General features: G+C 38.9%; 1 protein-coding gene and 1 pseudogene across 1 annotated transcript; one reads left to right on the forward strand and one right to left on the reverse strand.

Moving 5' to 3' along the window:
* Positions 1 to 122: 122 nt before the first annotated feature.
* Positions 123 to 12,871, reverse strand: LOC107567707 (tripartite motif-containing protein 47). Its single transcript, XM_016253451.1, has 10 exons — positions 12,293 to 12,871; positions 11,980 to 12,075; positions 11,640 to 11,873; positions 4,520 to 4,679; positions 4,301 to 4,360; positions 1,733 to 3,097; positions 1,532 to 1,615; positions 1,193 to 1,417; positions 828 to 971; positions 123 to 610 (listed from the first exon to the last, which is right to left on the reverse strand). Exons 1-6 carry the CDS (start codon positions 12,869 to 12,871, stop codon positions 3,075 to 3,077), a joined length of 1,152 nt encoding a protein of 383 aa, XP_016108937.1. The 3' UTR covers positions 123 to 610; positions 828 to 971; positions 1,193 to 1,417; positions 1,532 to 1,615; positions 1,733 to 3,074.
* A 7,184-nt stretch (positions 12,872 to 20,055) lies between these two features.
* LOC107567708 (E3 ubiquitin/ISG15 ligase TRIM25-like) lies at positions 20,056 to 21,131 on the forward strand (annotated as a pseudogene).
* The last annotated feature ends 2,914 nt before the right edge of the window (positions 21,132 to 24,045 follow it).

A 24,045-nucleotide genomic window follows, 5' to 3' on the forward strand; every position in this document is an offset into this window, starting at 1 on the left:
TGAGACCATTTTACCAATCGCACAGAGACCTACAATGGTACTAAACATGACATGAAAAATAACAGATTCACAAGATACAGTGGGGAAAAAAAGTATTTAGTCAGCCACCAATTGTGGTGGTATATAGATAGATATTCTTGGTGAACTTTCAGTGAAGTCTGTTGGGGAGAGGGAGAGGGGGGTCATAAATGAACAAGGAGAGAAGTTTGGGCAAGGTGGTGTCATTTGCTCTTTTTGGAGATCTTTTCTCCAGATTAGTTTTATTGTTTTGTTGCATGGCATCTGTTTTGAGAGAGTTCCTGAATTTTGGCTCCATAAGAATATCAAAGCTTATACTTATATAATTACTGCCATATAGTGACATATTTGCACTTATCTCGCAGTTACACTGTTATTAGATTCCTCTGATGAGATTATTATTTATTGATTATTCAGTGATTTTATACTATATAACTTTATTGATGACACAGTTTCACTGTTGATCAGAAATCCAAATCCCGGATACAGTGGCTGAGTGAATGTGGTCTGGACTCTCTGGATGAGCGTCATTGTGTCAGAGACGCTGTAGAAGGACAGAATTCCTGCTCTGTGAGAGAGATCTGATGGGAATCTGATGTAAATAAATACAAATAATAATTTAATGTGATTACTATTTTCATAGTGACTTACATTGCAAGAACTCATCCCTAGTCTTGGTTTTATATGGGTTTGAATAATGTTGATATATGTTACTAAGAAAATAAACACATAATTACAATAATTCTCACTTTTTTATTATGCTTAAGTTTCTTCTACATTGTTACATATTTCTAAAAGTAAATTAATACCTCGACTAAATATATTTTCTACGGACTCTTAACTCTAGTTTTTCTTTCAGTCGAGAGACAGATTTCTCTGCATCATAAAGGACAGAACTCACAGTAACACTGATTAGTTCTGTAGATTCTGGAGGTTCAGGGAGACTGAAAGCTCTAGAAAAAAAACGAACACAAATATAAAACAATGACAGAAACGTAATTACCTGCTTCCTCCCCATCACCCAGATTGTTTATATACTTCTTTTTCTAAATGAATCTTAAGTGATTCTGTAGCACATCTAGCACCACGGTTTATAATTATGGTAAAATTAGGAAATAACTCTCTCTAATCAAATAACATAACTGCACTGTCTTGTTATTCAGATCTCAGTTACCTGTAGGAAATGGATGTGATCATCAGTGTGTGAAAGCTGCTCCAGGTCAGCATCTCTCCTCCTCAGATCATCAATCTCCTGCTGCAGTTGCTTCAAGAGTCTTTCAGCTCGCCTCACTTGAGCCTTTTCTCGATCTCTGATCATCTGTATCACCTCAGAGCAGCTTCTCTTAATGGAGCGGATCAGTTCAGTAAAGATCCTCTCACTGTCTGTACTGGCAGAGCGCTGTTACAACACACATAAAGAATCATTCAGTCTAGTCTGTTAGCCACAGTGGGCTTCAGCATGACTGCTTTTCTAATATCCAGCATTTATTTTTCTCCTCTGTTAACAACTCACCTTATGAGTCTCCAAAACCTCTTTCAGCTCCCGAAGCACTTTCTCTCTCTCCTGGAACTTTCTCTGTGTGTCTTCCAACAGTTTCTGTTGAACAAATGAGAATATATATATATATATATATATATATATGGACACTGTGTTAAACAGCTATGGCTCTATTATATTCTCAAATAAAATAAAGATTTTTTTTTTCTTCCCTACCTGTTTCTATGTCCTCTCTGATGTAGATGATACAGTGTCGTGATTTTTTATGTTCATCCATCGTACACGGTAAACAAATACACTTCTTGTCAGCACGACAGTAAACCTCCAGCAGTTTATCATGTAGAGGGCAGATCATCTTCTGGATTCGTCCAGAGGCATCAGTTATCTCGTGTCATTTACCTGTGCAAAAAGCCTTGTGACACTCAAAGTGAGTTTGACAGTAAGACTCCAGACACTTGATGGCTTTATATTTTCTCCCAGTGCAGACAGCACACTCCACACTCCAGGTTCGGGAGGAGCCTAAACATCCAGTCCTGTCAATCATAACTACAACTGTATATAAGCAGCAGCCATTGTTCCGTTCGAGCAACAGTTCTTCCGGCATCCCTCCACCTCCACTTCTCCTCCTCTAATTCCTAATCTTTTTTTCCTCCACACTGTACCATCATGGGGGGGGGGGTTGTTACTCAGAGCTCGAGCCGAGCCTCGGGTTCGAGCCTCCTTCTCGGACAGCAAGCTAAGCTCGTTTATCATTATCTGGCAGGGCTGAATGGGAAATTCTTGTTTATAGCAGGTCTTTGAGTGAAGGTCTGTCTGCACTGAGGGCAGCTGTAAACTCCTTTCTGATCATTTTTAGTCCAGTAGTCTGTAATGCAGTTCATACAGTAACTGTGTCCACAGGGGATGGTCACTGGATCCTTCAGTAGACCCAGACAGATTGGACAGCTGAACTGATCCTGCGCCCATAAAATACTGGCTTCTGCCATTTCATAGACACATAAAACAACTATTCAATCAAGTATGTTCTGGTGTTCGTTCAACTGAAGATAGAAATGTGTTCTTTATTCTGTGTTTGAGAGCAATGTGCACAAAATAGCTGTGCGTCTAAAATGTATTTTATTGCCAAAAGATATTAAAGTCTCAATTCCACTCTGTGTGACTCCCTCATTGAAACTCAAAAACCAATAGTTACCAGTTAATAAGTTACATTTAGTACATTTGCACGGCTTTGACCAGCGGTTGTCGCTTGTAAGCCGCACTCTTCTTCTCCGCTGCTTGACGCATGCATGGAAGCATAGAAGTAACATAATGTTTCTCACTGATACGAGAGAAGTAACATTATTATGATATTATTATGATACAGTTTCTCATTATTATGAGATATTAAGCCACTATTATGAGAACGTTTCTCATTATTATGATGTAAAGATTCATATTTTTTACTTAACTGTGGTGGGGACGGACCTCTGTACTTACGCCCTCAGACACTCTATGTCACTTGATGAAAAGATTCCCGTGGCGACACAACATCACACGGCTGGGAAAGACTCTCAGCCAATCAGATCCGAGGATCAGAAGTCACTGTTGTAAATGTATAATGGACACACACAAAGAGTGGGCACAAAAAAAAATCTGACTGTGTATGATTCGTCATGTAGCTCAAACCTTGGATCATGTACCAAGAACATTTGTAAAATTTCAATCTACTCTCTCAGATTACACAGTTTAAATGTTGATCTCAAATATATCCTAAATCCCGGATAGAGTGGTTGAGTGAATGTGGTCTGGACTCTGTGGATGAGGTTCATTGTGTCAGAGACGCTGTAGAAGGACAGAATTCCTGCTCTGTGATCCACATACACTCCTATTCTACAGGAGTTGGGGAATATAGGGATATTAGTCTTTATGCTATTGTGCAAAAATAAGTGACTGGATTGAGAGCACTGCAATTTCCAAGACTGATCATCATATCCAAATAAACAATCTTTAGTTTCTCCCTTCCTGGTGATGCTCTTATATGACACTGATATTCCCACACCACCACTCCACTCCACCTCCCAGTAACAGCGTCCAAACACTCTTTCTCTGCACAACACCTGAGGCCAAACATCAAATCTGTCTGGATGATCTGGATACGGCTGCTCTGTGTGAGTGTATGTAGCCACTCTATTTTCCTGAGACAGACAAAGCTGTTTATGCAAAGTGTTTAGATCCAGAGTGAGCTGATGGGAATCTGATGAAAATAGAAATGTAATTTTAATTTTAACTGTTTAATTTAAATCTCAGTTTGTATAGTACATGCATGTTGTATGAGTCTGAGTTCGTTGATTTTGAAGGGAAGTATAGCTAAATCACCAAATCATTAAACAAATACAGAATATAAAAATGAAACTCTAAAAATATATCTATACTCTTGCTTTCTCTTTCGTTTATTTAATTTGTTGCTAAAACATTATTACCTTGCCATATAACCTTTCCATAAATCAATAATATGTGGTCTACTAGAGCTACAGAGATGGAGACAGGATATTTAACACTAAACCTTCTGAAACCTATAGTCATGATATTTTTAATTTTTAAACATATTTTCTTAAACAATATATAGAGTATACAGTATATTTAAAATGAGTATATATAACATCTAATTCTTATGTAATGAACTGTTTAATAATCAGTGTTTAAAAAAAAAGCCTTTTATCATACTCTCCATTTCTCTCTCTCTCTCTCTCTCTCTCTCTCTCTCGCTCTCTCTGTGTGTGTGTGTGTGTTTTCATAGTGACTTACACTGTAGGAATTCCTCCCTGGTCCTGGGTTCATTATTGGAAAAAATGTTGATGTATGTTACTAAGAAAATAAACAAATGTAGTTAGAATAGTTATTATTCATTTTAATAATTATAGGAAACAAGTATTACTTTCATACTGTATTTTACTATACTCCAGTTTCTTCAACATTGTTACAAAATATTTTTTTTTCTGAAAGCAACTGTTTTTGTCACTGTACCTCCACCAGATAACCGTTCTGTTTTCTCTTTACAGATCTCCTCCAATATTTCTTTCAACTGAGAGACAGATTTTCTCACATCATCATAAGGGAGGACAGGACTGACAGCAACTCTGGGAACATCTGTATATTCCAGAGGTTCAGAGAGAGACTGGAAACTCTAGAGAGAATAAATACAGAAACATCAAAGATAAGAAGAAACAAAAACTTCATTACCAACATCCTCCCCTATATTTTATTGCACCTATTTTCCCTATAGCATGTCCAGCTTGTCAACCAGGGGTTTGTAAACCCTTGGTGTCACTGCATAGTCGTTTCACGTCCATTGATGATAATTATATTTTTTGTAAAAAAAAATCCTGAAAAAATCTTATTTTTTCCATTAAGGGTAAGTATAATATTATCCATATTATAATTATAAACACAACTATTTTGTGCCCTTTTGTTTCAGTTTGCTTGAAATTACCTTGATGTCCCCTAAATTACTGTTCCCTTTCAAGGAAACTTCGAACTGCATCCTCTAGGGGTCGCTATGGGGTACACCTCATCATGACACGTGTCTGAAGCATACATTCAAAAAAACACCAACAACATGTTGGCCGGCGGCAGCCCATGAAGTCACTACCGGTGCGACTATAGTATAAACAGGCACCAGGAGAACATGTCATTCTCTTCTTCGTCTTCATTGACTGTTTTGTTTGATAGACTGCATAGTCGTTTCACGTCCATTGATGATAATTATATTTTTTGTAAAAAAAAATCCTGAAAAAATCTTATTTTTTCCATTAAGGGTAAGTATAATATTATCCATATTATAATTATAAACACAAATATTTTGTGCCCTTTTGTTTCAGTTTGCTTGAAATTACCTTGATGTCCCCTAAATTACTGTTCCCTTTCAAGGAAACTTCGAACTGCGTCCTCTAGGGGTCGCTATGGGGTACACCTCGTCATGACACGTGTCTGAAGCATACATTCAAAAAAACACCAACAACATGTTGGCCGGCGGCAGCCCATGAAGTCACTACCGGTGCGACTATAGTATAAACAGGCACCAGGAGAACATGTCATTCTCTTCTTCGTCTTCATTGACTGTTTTGTTTGAAGCGTGCGTTCCGTGGTAAGAGCTATCTTTCTTCCTTCATTATGGCGAGCACTAGCAAGACGTTTAGAAGATGTGTGCATCCGTGTCGTCGTTATTTGACGCCTGATGACACATGATCTTTGCGTCTTTTGTTTGGGCGAAGAGCATGCACGCGATGTCCACGAGGGGGCAATCTGCGTTAACTGTGAGCGTTTCCGATGAAAAAACGCCGCTCTCATTTATCTCTCTTTTCGAGGAGAGAGGGGCACCGTCTGCTCCCCGCAGTTCAGGACCCGCCGCTGCTGAGGCATGGAGGAGAATGAGCTCGTGGGGATCGGGATCTTGCCATTTTATCCCCTTCAGGATACATCTCGCTTAAATGGCAGGGCATACGCAGCAGCAGGTCAGGCTGTCGCTTCCTTGCACACGATGGCGGTGCTTCAGGCGTATCAGGCTGATCTACTGAAAGACCTGGATAAAGGCGAGGGCCTTTCTCCCGATGAGGTAGCTGAGTTGTGCCGCACCACAGATCTCGCTCTCCGTGCTACTAAGCAGGCCGCCTCTGCTATGGGCACGGCTATGGTGGTAACGGAGAGACATCTGTGGGTGAACCTGGCAGATATCGGGAAGAAAGAGAGGGGCTTTCTTCTCAATGCTCCGGTTTCGCCTTCCGAACTTTTCGGTACCTCCGTCGAGACGGTGGTTGAGAAGTTCAGGGAGGCGAAGGCACGCTCAGCGGCCTTCAAATCCTTCATTCCACGAAGGTCCAGGTCTGAGCCCGAATAACCCAGGGGTCCTGGCCCGTCTCGGTCTGAGGATCAGAGATGGGCACAGAAGGCTAGTGTCGCGGCTTGCGCTCCTCCCTCGCCTGTGGTAGGGGTAGGAGGAATCGCGGGTCAAAGGGAGGTAGGCAAGACCTAAGGGATGTGATCCAGACGAGGCGTCAGCGCTTTCGTCCGGATCAGAGTGATACTTGAGTATCTACTCATTTCCCTTGGGGGATTTAACATCTGCCCTTATCTTCTCCTTCCTAATTCCCCTTTAACACTATCTCTCCACCTGACCGAGGTCAGGTAGGAACTTCCTGCATTACAGTCTCCTATGCTGGACCTATGATGTTTCGGTTGGTTCTATGGCTTCATAGTAACCACCTTACTGATGGTCCGGACTAGAGGCTTCTTCGGGTAGATCCATTTTTATAAAAATATATATTTAATACGCTGGTGGTTGTGTGTATTCCATCTGCGAGCTTTCTTTGCAGTGTTTTCCGGGACCTGTGTGTTTCTGTTTTTTTCTAGGATAGGTCCTTGGTGAGCACCCCCTCTGCTGGATTCAGAAACCAGGTTCTCGACTTGCAGTGATTACCTCACTCGTCGATGTTGTATCCAGTCGATATGATAGCCCTGGTTCCGGCTTCATGCTTCCTGGATCATGCGGCCAGATCACAGGCTTCTGCGGGAGCCTTCTTGATCATCAGGCCCCTGGCATGGCACTGCAAAATTTCCTGGACGTCCGGGCTGGGCTTATGCTTTCAGGCTGCCCTGTCTTGTAAGCCGTATCTAGGTCGCCATGAGGGGCTTCCTGGTCACCAGGATATCCCCTCTTGCTTCGAGCATCGAGCGGGAAGTATAGGTGGCATTTGTGAGAACCTTCTTGTGAAATGCTGTCTCAGGCAGTGCTCCCCTCATCTCAGAGGGTTATCTTTGAGCTTGCCACTCAGCACGCTACTCCTTTCTGAATTCGGAGTTCTCCTCTCACGTGACAGTTGAGTTCTCTGTTTTCCCAGAGCACCTGGAACCGGCAACATCGGGCGAATTAGGCCCTTCCTCTGCCTCCCTGGTGTGCCGAGTTTTTTGCTATGCTTGCAGTACGCTTACCCTTCTGATTTCTAACGAACATGCTGTAGGTCGAGCCCCCTCTCATCTGAGAGCTGGGTGTATTGCTCCCTCAGCTAGGTAACTTACTGCTAGCCATACTAGCATTTTACTATAGATCGAGCTGATGGCTTCTCGAACATTTTGTTCTGGTGATGTACCATTTCCATCTATGGGCTGCTCTTTCAGAGCGCCATGAGAGCCCCTTAGGACGGTATCTTTAAAATCCATGTTATGGTAAGTGTGCACTTTGTACACTTGTCTTTGTACACTTTCTAAAATCCACACTGTGGTAAGTTCGCAATCTAGTACTTTGCGTTCTTTCTAAAATCCTGTATGGTGAGAGTTACGCGCGGCAGCTTTGTGCCCTTTTTTTGAGTTGGTTAAAGCCCCAGTTCCACCTTGGGTACCACTCCACCTATGTATCCTCTGGATACCTACTTTAACAGGGTGTTGCTACTAGGGGTCTGTTGAGACAGTTCCTTCAGCAAGCTCATGCAGAGCAAGCGGTAGACCCTGTGTGACAGGCCAAGACTTAGTATGATGTTAGGCTCTTGGTCGTATCCACTTAAAGGAATCTATTCCTGATTCCAAGCCTTGAGCTCTACCTCGGGCCCAGGAGTCTGGCCCTAACAGGTACGTTTTTGGGGTTTGTAGCATAGGCCTTTGGCCGTAGGGGATAATGTCACGGACAGCCGTCTAACGTCCTAGGGGCAACTCCCATGGCTACGGTAGAATTGGTACTTAGTGCTCGCCATAGGTTTCTGGCATGCACTCCCCTCAGGTATACCATTCCCCATAGCGACCCCTAGAGGACGTAGTTTGAAGTTCCCTTGAAAGGGAACATCTCAGGTTACTTATGTAACCATCCTTCCCTGAGTATGGAACGAGACACTGCGTCCTCTAGGTTTCCTGCCATGCTTCGGACGCAAGCTTCAGACGAAGAAGTGTTAAAATCCATGTTTTTTAACATGGATTTTGTGTTCGCCCGGCGGCTATTTATACTATAGTCGCAACGGTAGGGACGTCATGGGCTGTCGCCGGCCAACATGTTGTTGGTGTTTTTTTAATGTATGCTTCAGACACGGGTCACGACGAGGCGTTCCCCATTGCGAACCCTAGAGGACGGGTTCATGCTATTTAAAGGGGTGGTTTATTGCAATTTCACTTTTTTAATGTTAGTTAGTATGTCATGTTGCTGTTTGAGCATAAACAATATCTGCAAAGTTACGAAGCTGAAAGTTCAATGCAAATGTCTTTTAAAATTCTAGCAGTTTAATGCCTACAAAAACAGCTGGTAGGGACTACAACAAGTTACTTCCCGGGTTTGTGACATCTCAAACCCAGATAAACCCCGCCCCCGGGAACACGCAACGAAGGGGGCAAGGCCAATCAGGCCATGCTGCGCTGCTTTAGAGAAGAGGAAGAGAAAACTAGACGTGCATGTAAAAATCGATTCATATATGAATCGCGATGCTGTCTTCTAATGATTCTAATGGATTCATAAGTTTCAAAATCAATGTTCTAAAGCAGCAGTTCTTAATACTGTTCCTCGCGTCCCCCTGCTCTGCACACACTCTGCATCTCTCTCTCTCTCTCTTTCTCTCATTCAGCTCAGCTCCAACAATGAACTGTTACAATTCTACACTTATTTTCACATAGCTATGAGAAGCAGTAAACATGGACGCGTGTGCAGTTGCCGTACTGTATTAAAGCTTTAATCAGGATAAAACCGTACGTCCTAGGGGCAACTCCCATGGCTACGGTAGAATTGGTACTTAGTGCTCGCCATAGGTTTCTGGCATGCACTCCCCTCAGGTATACCATTCCCCATAGCGACCCCTAGAGGACGTAGTTTGAAGTTCCCTTGAAAGGGAACATCTCAGGTTACTTATGTAACCATCCTTCCCTGAGTATGGAACGAGACACTGCGTCCTCTAGGTTTCCTGCCATGCTTCGGACGCAAGCTTCAGACGAAGAAGTGTTAAAATCCATGTTTTTTAACATGGATTTTGTGTTCGCCCGGCGGCTATTTATACTATAGTCGCAACGGTAGGGACGTCATGGGCTGTCGCCGGCCAACATGTTGTTGGTGTTTTTTTAATGTATGCTTCAGACACGGGTCACGACGAGGCGTTCCCCATTGCGAACCCTAGAGGACGCAGTGTCTTGTTCCCTACTCAGGGAACCATGGTTACATAAGTAACCTGAGACGTTTTGCAGTGTCTATTTTTGAACTGAGTGTGTATCAAGTTGAAAATAAAGAATAAAAAGAAAGTTGCAATCAACATTACCTACAGTTTATTTCTAAAATCTAAATATTGAGTGTGTGAGTGTGTGTGCATGGGTTAATGATCGTGATCACTTATGTTCTAGACTTGTGTTATGGGGTCCCTGGGTCGGTTCACAGCCTCAACTCCAGCAGTATCTGTACTGTATTAATTTTGTAAGTTTAATTTCAGGCCCATGCTATTTAAAGGGGTGGTTTATTGCAATTTCACTTTTTTAATGTTAGTTAGTATGTCATGTTGCTGTTTGAGCATAAACAATATCTGCAAAGTTACGAAGCTGAAAGTTCAATGCAAATGTCTTTTAAAATTCTAGCAGTTTAATGCCTACAAAAACAGCTGGTAGGGACTACAACAAGTTACTTCCCGGGTTTGTGACATCTCAAACCCAGATAAACCCCGCCCCCGGGAACACGCAACGAAGGGGGCAAGGCCAATCAGGCCATGCTGCGCTGCTTTAGAGAAGAGGAAGAGAAAACTAGACGTGCATGTAAAAATCGATTCATATATGAATCGCGATGCTGTCTTCTAATGATTCTAATGGATTCATAAGTTTCAAAATCAATGTTCTAAAGCAGCAGTTCTTAATACTGTTCCTCGCGTCCCCCTGCTCTGCACACACTCTGCATCTCTCTCTCTCTCTCTTTCTCTCATTCAGCTCAGCTCCAACAATGAACTGTTACAATTCTACACTTATTTTCACATAGCTATGAGAAGCAGTAAACATGGACGCGTGTGCAGTTGCCGTACTGTATTAAAGCTTTAATCAGGATAAAACCGTGTATTAAAAGCTAACATAAGCAGTAGCATTTACAAATAACAGCATATCTAAATGTATGAGACAACAACAAACAAGAAACATAGGCCTACCATTAAAAGCCGTGCTTGCACAGGTTCTGCACGATCCTCTTCAATAATATCCTCTGCTTCTCAGTCGGGCTCAAACTGATAAGCGATATTAACGACACTGTTGTTTACAATACAATAGAGATGAGGGGCGGGACGATTAGACGCACACTAGAGGCGGTTTAGCCAATCACAACACACTGGGCTAGCTAACCAATCAGAGCCCATCGCCTATTTCTGAGGGTGGGGCTTCATAAAGCAGGAAATGATCAGGCGTTTCTCAGAGAAGGGACAGAGAGGTGTGGAATAAAGGAAAATTATGTGAAAAATAATGCGTTTTTTTTAACTAAACATTAACACATGTTAGGCTGCACCCCATAAACACAATCAAGCCTAGAAAAAAAAACAGTGAACCACCCCTTTAAGTAATTATCACTTACACACACTATACACTTTTTCAGTCACTAGTCTATAAGAAAGAATCTGCTTTAAATCAACATTGGGAAAGGAATGTCAATATAAAAGAGAAATGTAAAAGTCACTATGACATCAAAATTGAAAATGACAAAAATTACAAGATCTGAACAATTTGTGTCGGTGTATACTATATAACTGGTCTGAGACTAAACTTGAACTGTTTTTTTATACCATACTGTTGTTTTTATATATACAAAACAAAACTGATATGTTTGTATGGTTTATTTTAGTGTCTCAGGTAATAGTTTTATAATATTACACTAACAAATGTAAAAGTCACTATGACATCAAAATTGAAAATGACAAAAATTACAAGATCTGAACCATTTGTGTCGGTGTATACTATATAACTGGTCTGAGACTAAACTTGAACTGTTTTTTTATACCATACTGTTGTTTTTATATATACAAAACAAAACTGATATGTTTGTACGGTTTATTTTAGTGTCTCAGGTAATAGTTTTATAATATTACACTAACAGTAAAATTAGGAAATACCTCTTTAGTCAAAAGACATTGCTCAGGACAACAGTCCTGTTAGTCTCTGCTACCTGTAGGAAATGGATGTGATCATCTGTGTGTAAAAGCTGCTCCAGCTCAGCATCTCTCCTCTTCAGATCATCAATCTCCTGCTGTAGTGGCTCCAAGAGTCCTTCAGCTCGACTCACTTCAGCCTTTTCCTGATCTCTGATCATCTGTGTCACCTCAGAGTGGCTTCTCCTAATGGAGCGGATCAGTTCAGTAAAGATCCTCTCACTGTGCTCCAATGCCGCCTTTGCAGAGCGCTGTTATGACACACAGACAATAAGATCATCAGTCTGTTAGCCACAGTGGGCTTTAGTGGAACTGGAAAATGTTGTCTAACACTAACCAGATTAGTCTGAGTCTCACCTTGTGAGTCTTAATAGCCTCTTTGAGCTCTTGACGATTCTTCTGTCTCTCTTGGATTCTCTTCTGGCATTTTTCTTTTATCTCTCCAACCTGATTCTGAAGCATGGAAAAAATTTACACATTAGAAAACTTCAGTCATCCTCAATTGACTCAAAATGTTTTAGTGTGAGAAGATGATCAGTTATCATCAGTTTGTTTGAATGGTTTCCAGAGATCTCAAATATATTAATATTAATATGTGATATAATCTCATCATAGATTGCCTAATTGGCTTAATAACTGCAATCAACACAGTTTACTTATATGTGCATACCTGTTTCTCTGTCCTCTCTGCTTCAGCAGAAACAGCATCGTGATTTTTGTGTTCATCCATCACACACATCAAACAAACACATCGCTTTTCAGTTCGACAAAAAACCTCCAGCAGTCGGTCATGTTTAGAGCAGATCATCTTCTGGAATCGTCCAGCATCAGTTAGTTTATGCCGCTTAATTAAATGAGATTCCTCATGACACTCAAAGTGAGTTTGACAGTAAGATTCAAGACACACCAGACAGGACTTTACAGCTTTGCGTTTCCTTTCAGTACAAATATCACACTTCACATCTCCAGGTCCAGCGTAACTGAGAGCCATCTGGACTTTTTTCTTCTTCAGTTTCTCCACCATTTCAGTAAACATTACATTCTTGTTTAAAGCAGGTCTTAGAGTGAAGGTCTGTCTGCACTGAGGGCAGCTGTAAACTCTCCTTGGATCATCTTTAGTCCAGAAGTTTTTAATGCAGTTCATACAGTAACTGTGTCCACAGGGGATGGTCACTGGATCCATCAGTAGATCCAGACAGATAGAACAGCTGAACTGATCCTGAGCCACTGAAATACTGGTTTCTGCCATGTTCCTCCACATACATACAGATACAGACAACGGCTGGAACAACGCATACGTTTCAGGTTCTCTCAACTAAATTTCCTGTTTTGAGATGTGTGCAAAAAAGTGTGTTTGTCAAAATGTGTGTCTCTTTGACCACAAAGAACATCCTGCTATAAAAAAAACCCCAGCTAAAACCAGCCTAAACTGGTTGATTGGTTTTTATAGCAGGATGTCAGAACAGCTGAACTGATCCTGAGCCACTGAAATACTGGTTTCTGCCATGTTCCTCCACATACATACAGATACAGACAACAGCTGGAGCAACGCATACGTTTCAGGTTCTCTCAACTAAATTTCCTGTTTTGAGATGTGTGCAAAAAAGTGTGTTTGTCAAAATGTGTGTCTCTTTGACCACAAAGAACATCCTGCTATAAAAAAAACCCCAGCTAAAACCAGCCTAAACTGGTTGATTGGTTTTTATAGCAGGATGTCATCCAGCTTGATCATAGCTGGTCAGCAGGCTGGTTTTAAAGGGGTTTTGGTCACTTCTTTAACTGGTCAGGCTGGAAGACCATCTGGCCAACCAGCTAAGACCAGCCAATCAGCTTAGCGTGAGTGGATGCTGTTACTGGGAGGTCGAGTGAAGTGGTGGAAATATCTGTGTCATATAAAAGCATCAGCAGGAAGGAACGGGGTGGAGAAAGTAGATTTGGATTTAATGATCAATCCTGGAAATGTTTATGTACTTCATCTAGTTACTAATTCTGGCACAATTATAAAATGACTGAACTCCCTATATTCCCCAGCTTCTATAGAATAGGGGAGTGTATGTGGATCACAGAGCAGGAATTCTGTCCTTCTGCATCTCTGACACAATGACCCTCATCCACAGAGTCCAGACCACATTCACTCAACCGCTCTATCCGGGGTTTGGAGTTTATTTTGGATCAACACTGAAATGCTGTCATCTAACAATATAGATGATGCAGATATTCTATCATATCAAGTTTTTTCTCCTTACATCAGTAAACAGTGAGATGTTTCAGAAATTGTATAAAACTATCTATACTTCGGTTTTGTTTTCCCTGAAATGAAGAGATCAAATAGTTTCCTGTTGTTTAAGAGATGTGTGCAAAACAGGTAGGTGATACGTCCTGTGTGATTTGCCTGTATTTTACTGTAGATAATAAAGAACATCCATAGGTGTCAGTCTCACGCTGAAGCCAAGGCAAGATGATGGACTGGTAAGAGACTTGTCATTCATCAGACACACACATATTACAGTTTTTTTTTAATTGCTAACAAGCATTGTTCAATACTGAAGCCACATTTTCAAAACTGTTCACACATTCAGCGGTACAGAAGTCTATGCTAAACAAACTATGAATCATTTTTCATTGCTTTCAGACAAAATGCATTCAATGACCACATTTCTCAAAATCCACAAACACTTTTGTCATTAATACTCCACAACCTGCAAACACTATGTATTTTCAGCACATTTTTCAAATGCTAGCACACTGCTTTCAAAACTGATAAAAGCACATTAAAATCAGAACAATGATAAACTCTGTCCATTTCTGCAGGAATTATATTGAAATATAAAATCTTAGCAGAATATTTACTGTGAAATTAAATAATAATTATTCCAAACACAACTAACAGCAATTTCACCTGAAACCCAAGCCAGATTGTCCTATTGTCATATCCTATTCGCAGTTTTTTTTTTCTTGGTGATCTTTTTGATAAACAAATGGGATGGATGCCTTCAGAATGATTTTGTTTGGAAACATGGATCAAGGAAGTCACATTGGTGGGGACAAAAGAGTGACAGAGAGGGAGGACTAGAACCCTCACAGTACTGTACATCCATCCATCTATTCCATATATTTTCCAAAGCACTTGTCCTATAGGGTCATGGAGAGGCTGAAACCTTACCTGGGTCATAGGCAGGAAAACCCCCTGGACAGATGGCCAGTCCATCACAGGGATGACACACACACACACATTCATTTTCACACTCACTTACAATCTCCAGGGGTGTATTCCAGAAAGTGGGTTTTGTTGGAAACTCAGAGTTTGTTAACCCCAGAAAAGGGAAACTCAGTGTTTTCGGTTCCAATAAAAGACCAAACTAAACCTCTTGGTAAGTTACCATAGTAACTTACTCTGTGAACCTAACTTGGGGCCTGTACCATGATGGTGGCTGAACAAACTCAGGGTTACAGGATTAGTTTTGAGTTGACAAAACCAAACCACTCCAATCCGGCTTTGTTGGTACCATGAATCTGGTCATCAACTTTCTCTGTCAACTCAGGCTTGATCCTGAGTTAATGGGGCACGTGCACATGAAAGTGTGACATCAGTAATGAACAGCCAATCCCATGCCTTTAAACTGTGATTCACTTCTCGCAAGAGAGTCAGTGCGATTCACTACCAAAGATTAAAAGATAGAACAATATGAAGAATTTAAACACATTTACGTGAGATGAAACGATCTTTCCATGAAAGAGGGAAACTTAAAGAAAACATCTTGCCATATAAGTGCAAGTAAAAGTTGTAAAGTTAGTTTATAGAGTTGATAATATTTATAGGTATAAAAACACTTAAAAATCTAAGCTCATATGTTGTCATGTTTAAAGTTATTGATTCTAAAACTTATTTATATTGCATATTATCTATATGTTTATATTAATTTAAAATAAAAGCTTGATAATTACTATTAAACTAAGCTAGCTTGTGTAATGGATTAAGCGTATAATAATTAAATCATATAAAATAATTATAAAAAATAATCATCTCTAAAAATCAGACAATGTTATCTTTAAAAGGGTTTTACTATGTAGCGTCCTTTATCTAGTAGGAAGAAAAACTGGGGGAGTGGCTTTATTGCATCAGACATGTGTCACTTTGCTTGAAGTTGATTGGTCAAATTTCGGGTTGAGATTTCTAAACCAGAACCATAACCTGCCCCAGAGAAGGTTAGCTGTGGAGCGTAAGTTACTATGGTGATGAACACCACTAAAAGCCACTTCACTTTCATGGTACCTAAAACCCAGGATTGGTGCAAACTAAACTGAAACTTACCTGGCTATAGCCAGCTAATCCGGCTTCATGGTACAGGACCCTGGTCGGAAGCAGGTTTTCTTCAGTAAACCCAGTTTCTTTGGGTCTCCTCCCCCTTTTTAAAGCATAAGCGATGTTTAAATACCTCATTCATTCATTCATTCATTCATGCTGCAAAAATGCTTTTATTGTTGAGATTTTTGCCTTATTTCAAGTACAAACATCTAACAATTCTTAAATCAAGATGCATTTTCTATATAAAAAAATTAAATACAATATTTAGTCTTGTTTCCTGGGGGAAACAAGTAAAATTATCTGCCAGTGGGGTAAGAAAAATAATCTTAATGCATATGGAAACAAGATTATTTTTCTCACCACACCACTTTCATTTTCATCATGCAGACATTGTAAATGTGACAAAAAATGGCATGTCTTTTTACACGGGATCCTGTAGATGAGGAGGCTGCATTAATTCACAGAGAGTTACATTTACACCAGGAGAGGAATTTATTTTACTTTATTTTATTTTGCCAAATCCACATGCATATTTATTTGAGCGGTACCACTTTTAAATGACGTTCACTTGATAACATCTTGCTGTGAACTCTGGACATAACCTAATAATTAGAATTTCCTTTAGGATTTCCAGTGTGGTTGGATGCATTGATGACACGCATATTCCTATCATTGCGCCTTCCGAAAATGAAACTGATTACTGTATGGAATGGAAGGATGTCAGATGGAAGGGTAGTACGAGATAGGCTATATGCCGTAACCTCCACAGCTGTTAAATAAACAAATTATTCACTATTAATTTGGTCATCTTTATTTCCTACAAATACAAAAGCAACAATTACTCTTTTCCCTGTTGGATTTTAATATTGGTATTGTGGCCATCTCCTCTTCATCTGTCAGTGGTGCTGGTGCAGGTTCTCCCCTGCACGCCCCTTGAATCTCTACCTTCTTGCTGTTGGCTGAGTAGAAATCAAATGTTTATTTCATTACACTAATTAAGAAATGTATGTTGGATTAGAGAACATATTTAGCCTAATTATGAAAGAGCATTAGATTATGTAGAAAATCTGCTGCACATTGAAATAGACACTAAATTATATTTATTGAATATGTCAAATGTTTGTAAAATCATGTCTACACCCATGAACCTTTTACACTTGAAGCTTTACCTGATTGAATTATGTTTTGTTTAGTTTTTTCCCCCGTGAGATAGCCTACCATGAAAATGAAGATTGGTCCAATAACTTGCCGTTCTGCCAGTTTTCACCTCTGATATTCTAATAAATTAAAGTTACGTATTGCGCAGTATGTGGAAGTCTTTTTTTCGGGTGCTGTTGCCATGGTGAATCATAATTTCGGGAGCTCCATTGATCGTGGCTTTTCATAGTCATGGTGCACACGCTAAACTCAGAGTCAACATACTCAGAGTAGGTTGAACTAACACAATTCAGCTGTTCTGAAACCGAAAACTCAAGAGTTTCCCATCTCAGGGTAAGTCAACTCAGAGTTCAAGTTTTAACTCAGAGTTTGTTGAACCTCCTTTCTGGAATACACCCCAGTTCACCTGTCTGGTATGTCTTTGGATTGTGGGAGAAACCCAGGGGAAACCAACGCCAACACAGAGAGAACATACAAACACCACAGAGAAAAGCCTTCTTGGGCCGGTTTCAATAAGGAGGTTCAACCAATTCTTAGTTGAATCTTGAACTCTGAGTTGACTTACCCTGAGATGGGATATATAATATAAGTGTGTGCAGTTCTGCTAAGCTGTGGAAACTTCTCTCCTATTCTCCACAAAGTAAGTAAAATAGACAATGAATTTATATTTCATATTGTTAGATTTTTTTAATTATTACTTGGGTTTATAAACATACCCAGTCACAGAAAAATATTAAAACTGTCCCACAAGATTGTGAAGGGCTCACATACTGTCCATTTGTACTTTTGGCCTTCATAAACATAATTGTTTTTACATAAACACACTGTAACCCTAAACTCAATTGTGTATTTCAGATCTATAACATCCTACAACCTCATCATCTCATCCTCCTCATCATTTAAACTTCAAAGGGTTTGTCTTGTTTCTGATTCCTAAATTTCAATTCAGGCTTTATTTTCATATGCAATTTAATTTAATTAAAAAATTCCATAAATTTTTTTTTTGGGGGGGGGTAGTTGTTCATGAGACCCTTATTTGTCCTGAGCAGTTAAACTGTCCATTATTCTTCAGAAAAACCCTCCAGGCAACATGGGAAACATTGGGTTTCTTCTGAAGCTTCTGACATAATTCAGCTATTATTTTGTTTTGTGGACTGTAAACATATTTGATGCAAAATATATTACTCAGGACAGTACTAAACAATTTAATTGGCTATTCAGTTTCAATTGCATGTGTTCTCTCATAATTCTGTGTCTAAAACCAACATTAAAATATTCTTCTAGAAACCAGTAACAAGACAGATTTTGAAGTTGTGACTGCATACATTTAAATTCATTTATTAACAGATTTTAATTTCATTCAGTAGCATGTGTCCTGAATTACATATGAGAGTAAAACCTGAATTTAAATGTTAATTTGGAATCAGAAACAAGACACACCTTTTGAAGTTGAAATAGTAGACTGTAGGCTATTCATTTTAAATGAATTTATTAACAGATTTGAATTCAATTCAATAGCATGCATCCTGATTTACAAATGAGAGTAAACCCTGCATAGAAATGCTCTTTTAGGCCCAATTAACAAGACACAACTTTTGAAGTTGAGATGGAAATCTGTATGCATTTTAAATTAATTTATTAAAGGTCTGAATGTCAAACACAGTCAAAACAACTGCAGTATCTTCCTCTAGGGGGCAGTAATACTGGAGAGCAGGGGTGCCCAAACTCGGTCCTGGAGGGCCGGTGTCCAGAAGAGTTTAGCTCCAACCCCAATTAAACACACCTGAACCAGCTAATCAAGCTCTCACTAGGCATGGAGACTCTTTGCTAGGTTTCGCAAGTGATTTTTGAATGTCAATAGAGTGACTTCTGCATCTCTTTTGACAATGAAAACTACTGCAAAATGTTCTTTAAGAAATCTGTAACAAGACACAGCATTTGAAGCTGAGGTAGAAGATTGTATTTATTTTAAACTAAATTATGTATTTGTTTAATTTTCTATAGTTTGTGTTCAATTTTAGTTCTTTGGCTAAAACCACCATCAAGATGTTTGTCTAATCTGTAACAAGACACAGCATTTGAAGCTGAGGTAGAAGATTGTATTTATTTTAAACTAAATTATGTATTTGTTTAATTTTCTATAGTTTGTGTTCAATTTTAGTTCTTTGGCTAAAACCACCATCAAGATGTTTGTCTAATCTGTAACAAGACACACCCATTGAAGTTGTGTAATAAAACTGTGTGTTATAAATTAATTTATTAAAAATTTGATTTTCAATTCAAGTCAAAACAACTGCAAAACAAGACTTTGCCAGCTTTATCTTAATTGTTGAATTTCAATAGCATGTTTTCTGTTATAGTTCTAAAACAAATATGAAAATGTTCTTATAAAAACAGTAACAAGACACACCATGAGGTTGATACAGAAGAGTGTATTCATTTTAAATGAATTTATTTACTGGTTTTAATTTCAATAGTGTGAATTGGTTTTGATGTCATACTTCTGTGAAAACAACGAACATTCAAATGTTCTCACAAGGACCTGGAATCAGCCTACTGCATAACCACTGTACTATGGAATGATAATGATTTTTAATATTGTTTTTCTTTTATTAATATATTTATTAATATTAATAATATAATAATAACCACTATCACATATCTAGTTTACACTATTTCTTATTTAAATTCAAGTGAGCGTTATAAGTGTTTGTCTTTATATCTTCAAAGACCTTGGTGCACAAATTGCTCTTGTTTTGTTAAACCGTTGCAACATATCGAGCAGGAGTAAAACAAATAAACTGCGATGTGTGTTCAGTTCTACGTTCTAATGCTTTTCAGACAAGCCATTTTTATACAATTATACTCATTCACTAAGAATTTACAGATTTTTTTTCGCGGCTGAATATCTGTCTAATATCCAACGTCGAACCAATTTTATATCGGTCGTTAACGTTACATGCAGTAAAATGGCAGAAGCCAGTATTTCAGTGGCTGAGGATCAGTTCAGCTGTCCAGTCTGTCTGGGTCTACTGAAGGATCCAGTGACCATCCCCTGTGGACACAGTTACTGTATGAACTGCATTACAGACTGCTGGAATCAAGATGATCAGAAGGGAGTTTACAGCTGCCCTCAGTGCAGACAGACATTCACTCCAAGGCCTGCTATAAATAAGAATGTGATGCTAGCTGAAATGGTGCGGAAACTGAAGACAAGAACTGCTCTCAGTTACGCTGGACCTGGAGATGTGGAGTGTGACGTCTGCACTGGGAGAAAATACAAAGCTGTCAGACTCAGGACCTGTCTGATGTGTCTGAACTCTTACTGTCAAAGTCACCTTAAACAACATGACAGTTTCTTTAAAGATAAGAAACACAATTTGATTAAAGCCACTGGACGACTCAAGAAGATGATCTGCTCTCAACATAACAGACTGCTGGAGGTTTACTGTCGCACAGACCAGCGATGTGTTTGTTTGTGTACAATGAATGAACACAAAAATCATCACACTGTTTCAACTAAAGCAGAGAGGGCTGAGAAACAGGTAGGAAAAGCACGTATTGTTATTGCAAATGCTAGTTGCACATACATTTATGATGCAGTACAGTGAGAGCTGCATGTTATTTGTTACTATTACAGAAACAGCTTTGGGACATAGAAAGAAAGTTCCAGAAGAGAATCCAGGAAAGAGAGAAGGAGATTTAGGAGCTGAAAGAGGCTGTGAAGACCCATAAGGTGAGTTTCAAGGGGAATACAAATGTTTTAGGTTCTTTCAGGACTCTTTTCGGACTTGTCTTTGTGTCGTAACAGCGCTCCGCACAGGCAGCAGTGGAGGACAGTGAGAGGATCTTTACTGAACTGATCCGCTCCATTGAGAGAAGCCGCTCTGAGGTGACACAGATGATCAGAGATCGAGAAAAGGCTGAAGTGAGTCAAGCTGAAGGACTCTTGGAGCAACTGAAGCAGAAGATTGATGATCTGAGGAGGAGAGATGCTGAGCTAAAGCAGTTTTTACTCACAGATGATCACATCCATTTCTTATAGGTTTCCAGATCTTGTTTTGAGCCATTTATTCATTATTTATTTGATGATCTTATTATTTTTCTGACAGCAATGGTGGCGAAGCTGTCAGACTGTCTTTTATGTATCTAAACAATTTTTTCGAAAGTTCTAAATGTGCCTGAACACTGAATCAAATCTGTTCTGTTTTTGTCCTTTTGTAGAGTTTCCAGTCTTTCTCCGTTCCTCCTGCATCTAGAGACGGCATCAATGTCCCTTCTCTTCTTTCTTATGATGATGTGGATGAATCTGTCACTACTCTAAGAGAGAAACTTGAGGACCTCTTCAAGGAAGCAATAGAAAATATATATGGTAAAGTTAAAGTTTGCAATTCAGTCATTTGCTTGAAAAAATGTATCATATCATATTGCACTAGACTAGAAGAAATTGCTCAAATTCTCTATCAATGTGAATAACACTGTATGTGTCTCTTGGTATTAGTTATACCATACATGGAGATTGTTACCACCTCTGAACTCAGGACCAGAGATGAGTTTTTGCAATGTAAGTGTTAATACGAAAACAGTCCTCAAGAGAAATAAAAACCAGCAAAGGACCAGCTTAAACCAGCATCCCAGCATCAAAACATACCTAACCAGCATATGCTGGTTTTTCCAACAGGGCGGGATGGGCAACTGGTGGCCGCAGTGTCTTTTAGTACGTCCCGCTGGATCATATTAGACTCGGATGATCAATTTTAAAACATTTGAAAAGCAAGTCACGTAAAAATTGCGTTCAGTTTATGATGTTAATAATACTCCAACCAGGAGAGGTCGCTATAGTTTCCAGCCGCTTCCCTATTAATTTCAGCGTAGTAGGACGTGCACTCTATTGTAAAAATTCATTAACATTAGCCAATAATAAAGGAAAACCTGACCATGAAAACAGTATTTTCAAGTCAAGATGGTAAACAGATGAACTTTTTACCAAGTTCAAGTGGATACCCATATGTTCGGATTGTTTGGAAATCTGTATTTTATTTAAATCGCTATCACACCACTGCTCACAAACAACGGGGAAACCAGAGTTGCACTTGCCTCAAATTTCAAAGGTAAAATTCATAGTCAACAAAAGCTTTTTGCCAAATGCATGACAGAAATGTTTGCACTGAACTATGTTTTTATTAGGGTTTGCGCGGGTCCTTAAAACATCTTCAGTTCAATTGTTTACATTTAAGGCCATGCAAACTCTTAAATGATACAAAAAGTCTAAATTATAAGAGGTCTTTGTGGACGGAAGAATTGCTAAATGGATTAATATGACGATTAACAAACTACATTCTCATCTAAACAAAAAACTCCTAAAACTACATTCTGTGACACAACAATTGTAGTATTTCTAAGATTTTTAGTGGATTTCAGGCATTCGCCATGACGCTCACTGTGAGAATGCTAAAGTAGTGCTGCAAGCGGAGTGATACAAATGGTGAAGCGGTTACCATGGTAATATTGGGTGAATATCTCATACTTGGAAAGACCTCTCAGCCAATCAGATTCGAGGACCAGAAAGAACTGTTGTATAAATTAAATATGCTTGAAAGCAAAGTGAAGAAAGCAGTTGCTAGCAAGCAGCAAGTTCAAACGAGACCAACGTTTGGGATACGGTACAGTCATACCACTTATTACACGGCATTTCACCACATAAATAATTATTGCGATAAAAGATTGATATAAGATGAAACTCTTTTAGAATCGTATCAGTTTGTTAGTTATCTTATAATCAATTACAGTGTACAAAACAATCATCTAAAAATGGCAGCAGCTGTCCCTGTGTACCAGAGAATATTATAATATGATCATGTTATTATTTGAAGTAATAATAACAATATCTTGTCATAATATTAACGTAATAAATGAAATATATATAAAATGCTAAACTATTATAAATGGTCTTTGTAATATGATTCTTTTACACCAAAAACTAATAGTTTTATAATCGAAAACTATTGATTTATTGATCAAAATGCCTAAACGTTTCGACTGTGTGTAGTTTTTGTTTATTTTGTCATGGCAGAAGAATCAGTAACGCGTTTAGTTATAATTTAAGCTAATTTAAATGATCTTGGAAATGTGTTTACCTGGAATGAGATCTCTTCGGCAGTCATAAAGCATTCCTAATTGAAAAGGGCGGCCAAGACAAGCCAGTTCGATGGTCTCAGAGTCCGACATCTTTCTAAAAGTTGACTAAATAAGCCTTAATATAGCCTTATATAACTTTAGATCATTGTTTTTTGAAAAGTATTTAGAAGAAGGTATTTTTCTTGCAGTTGGTGACCAAACCTGAAAAAATGTATGAAATAGAACCTGATATAATGTATCTACTCAGAATTTAGCAATGTTCTTATCTGAAAAGTGGATTTCAATAGGCCAATATTGTGCTCAATGAATTTATTATTCTTACTGTTTTGCTTTTATATTTGATTGGCTGTTTGAGGTTTTGATTTAAATATAATAATTTTTTTGTAATTTCATTTTGTTATTATTAATGACTCTTTGTGTTGGAAAAGGTGGAAGAAAGTTATGCAGGTTTGGCACTACATATGGGTGAGTAAATGATATATATAATGGATTATCTTAGTTATGTTTGGATTATCTTAGTTTTAAACATATCTACATATTTTAATATTGAAAGTGTAGGACAAGTGTAAGTCAATAAAAGCTATACACTTAAAGGGCATTTTAACAGTAGTAAATATAACTGTTTTTCAAGAATAACTTTCATTTAACAAAAAGAAAACAGTTGCTAGTATTCAGAAGAAAAAATTACCTGAACTTGGATGGATTTTTCACCTCTATAAACACCTGCAAAAATAACAATAAATCAATAAAAGGATGTAGTCTATAGAGCAATTATTGAGCAATTACTAGAGCGCCCTATGTAAAGGAGACCTAATTGCACT

Source organism: Sinocyclocheilus grahami, unplaced genomic scaffold (assembly GCF_001515645.1).
Source record: "Sinocyclocheilus grahami isolate Dianchi unplaced genomic scaffold, SAMN03320097.WGS_v1.1 scaffold1181.1, whole genome shotgun sequence".
NCBI classification, from domain to species: Eukaryota; Metazoa; Chordata; class Actinopteri; order Cypriniformes; family Cyprinidae; genus Sinocyclocheilus; species Sinocyclocheilus grahami.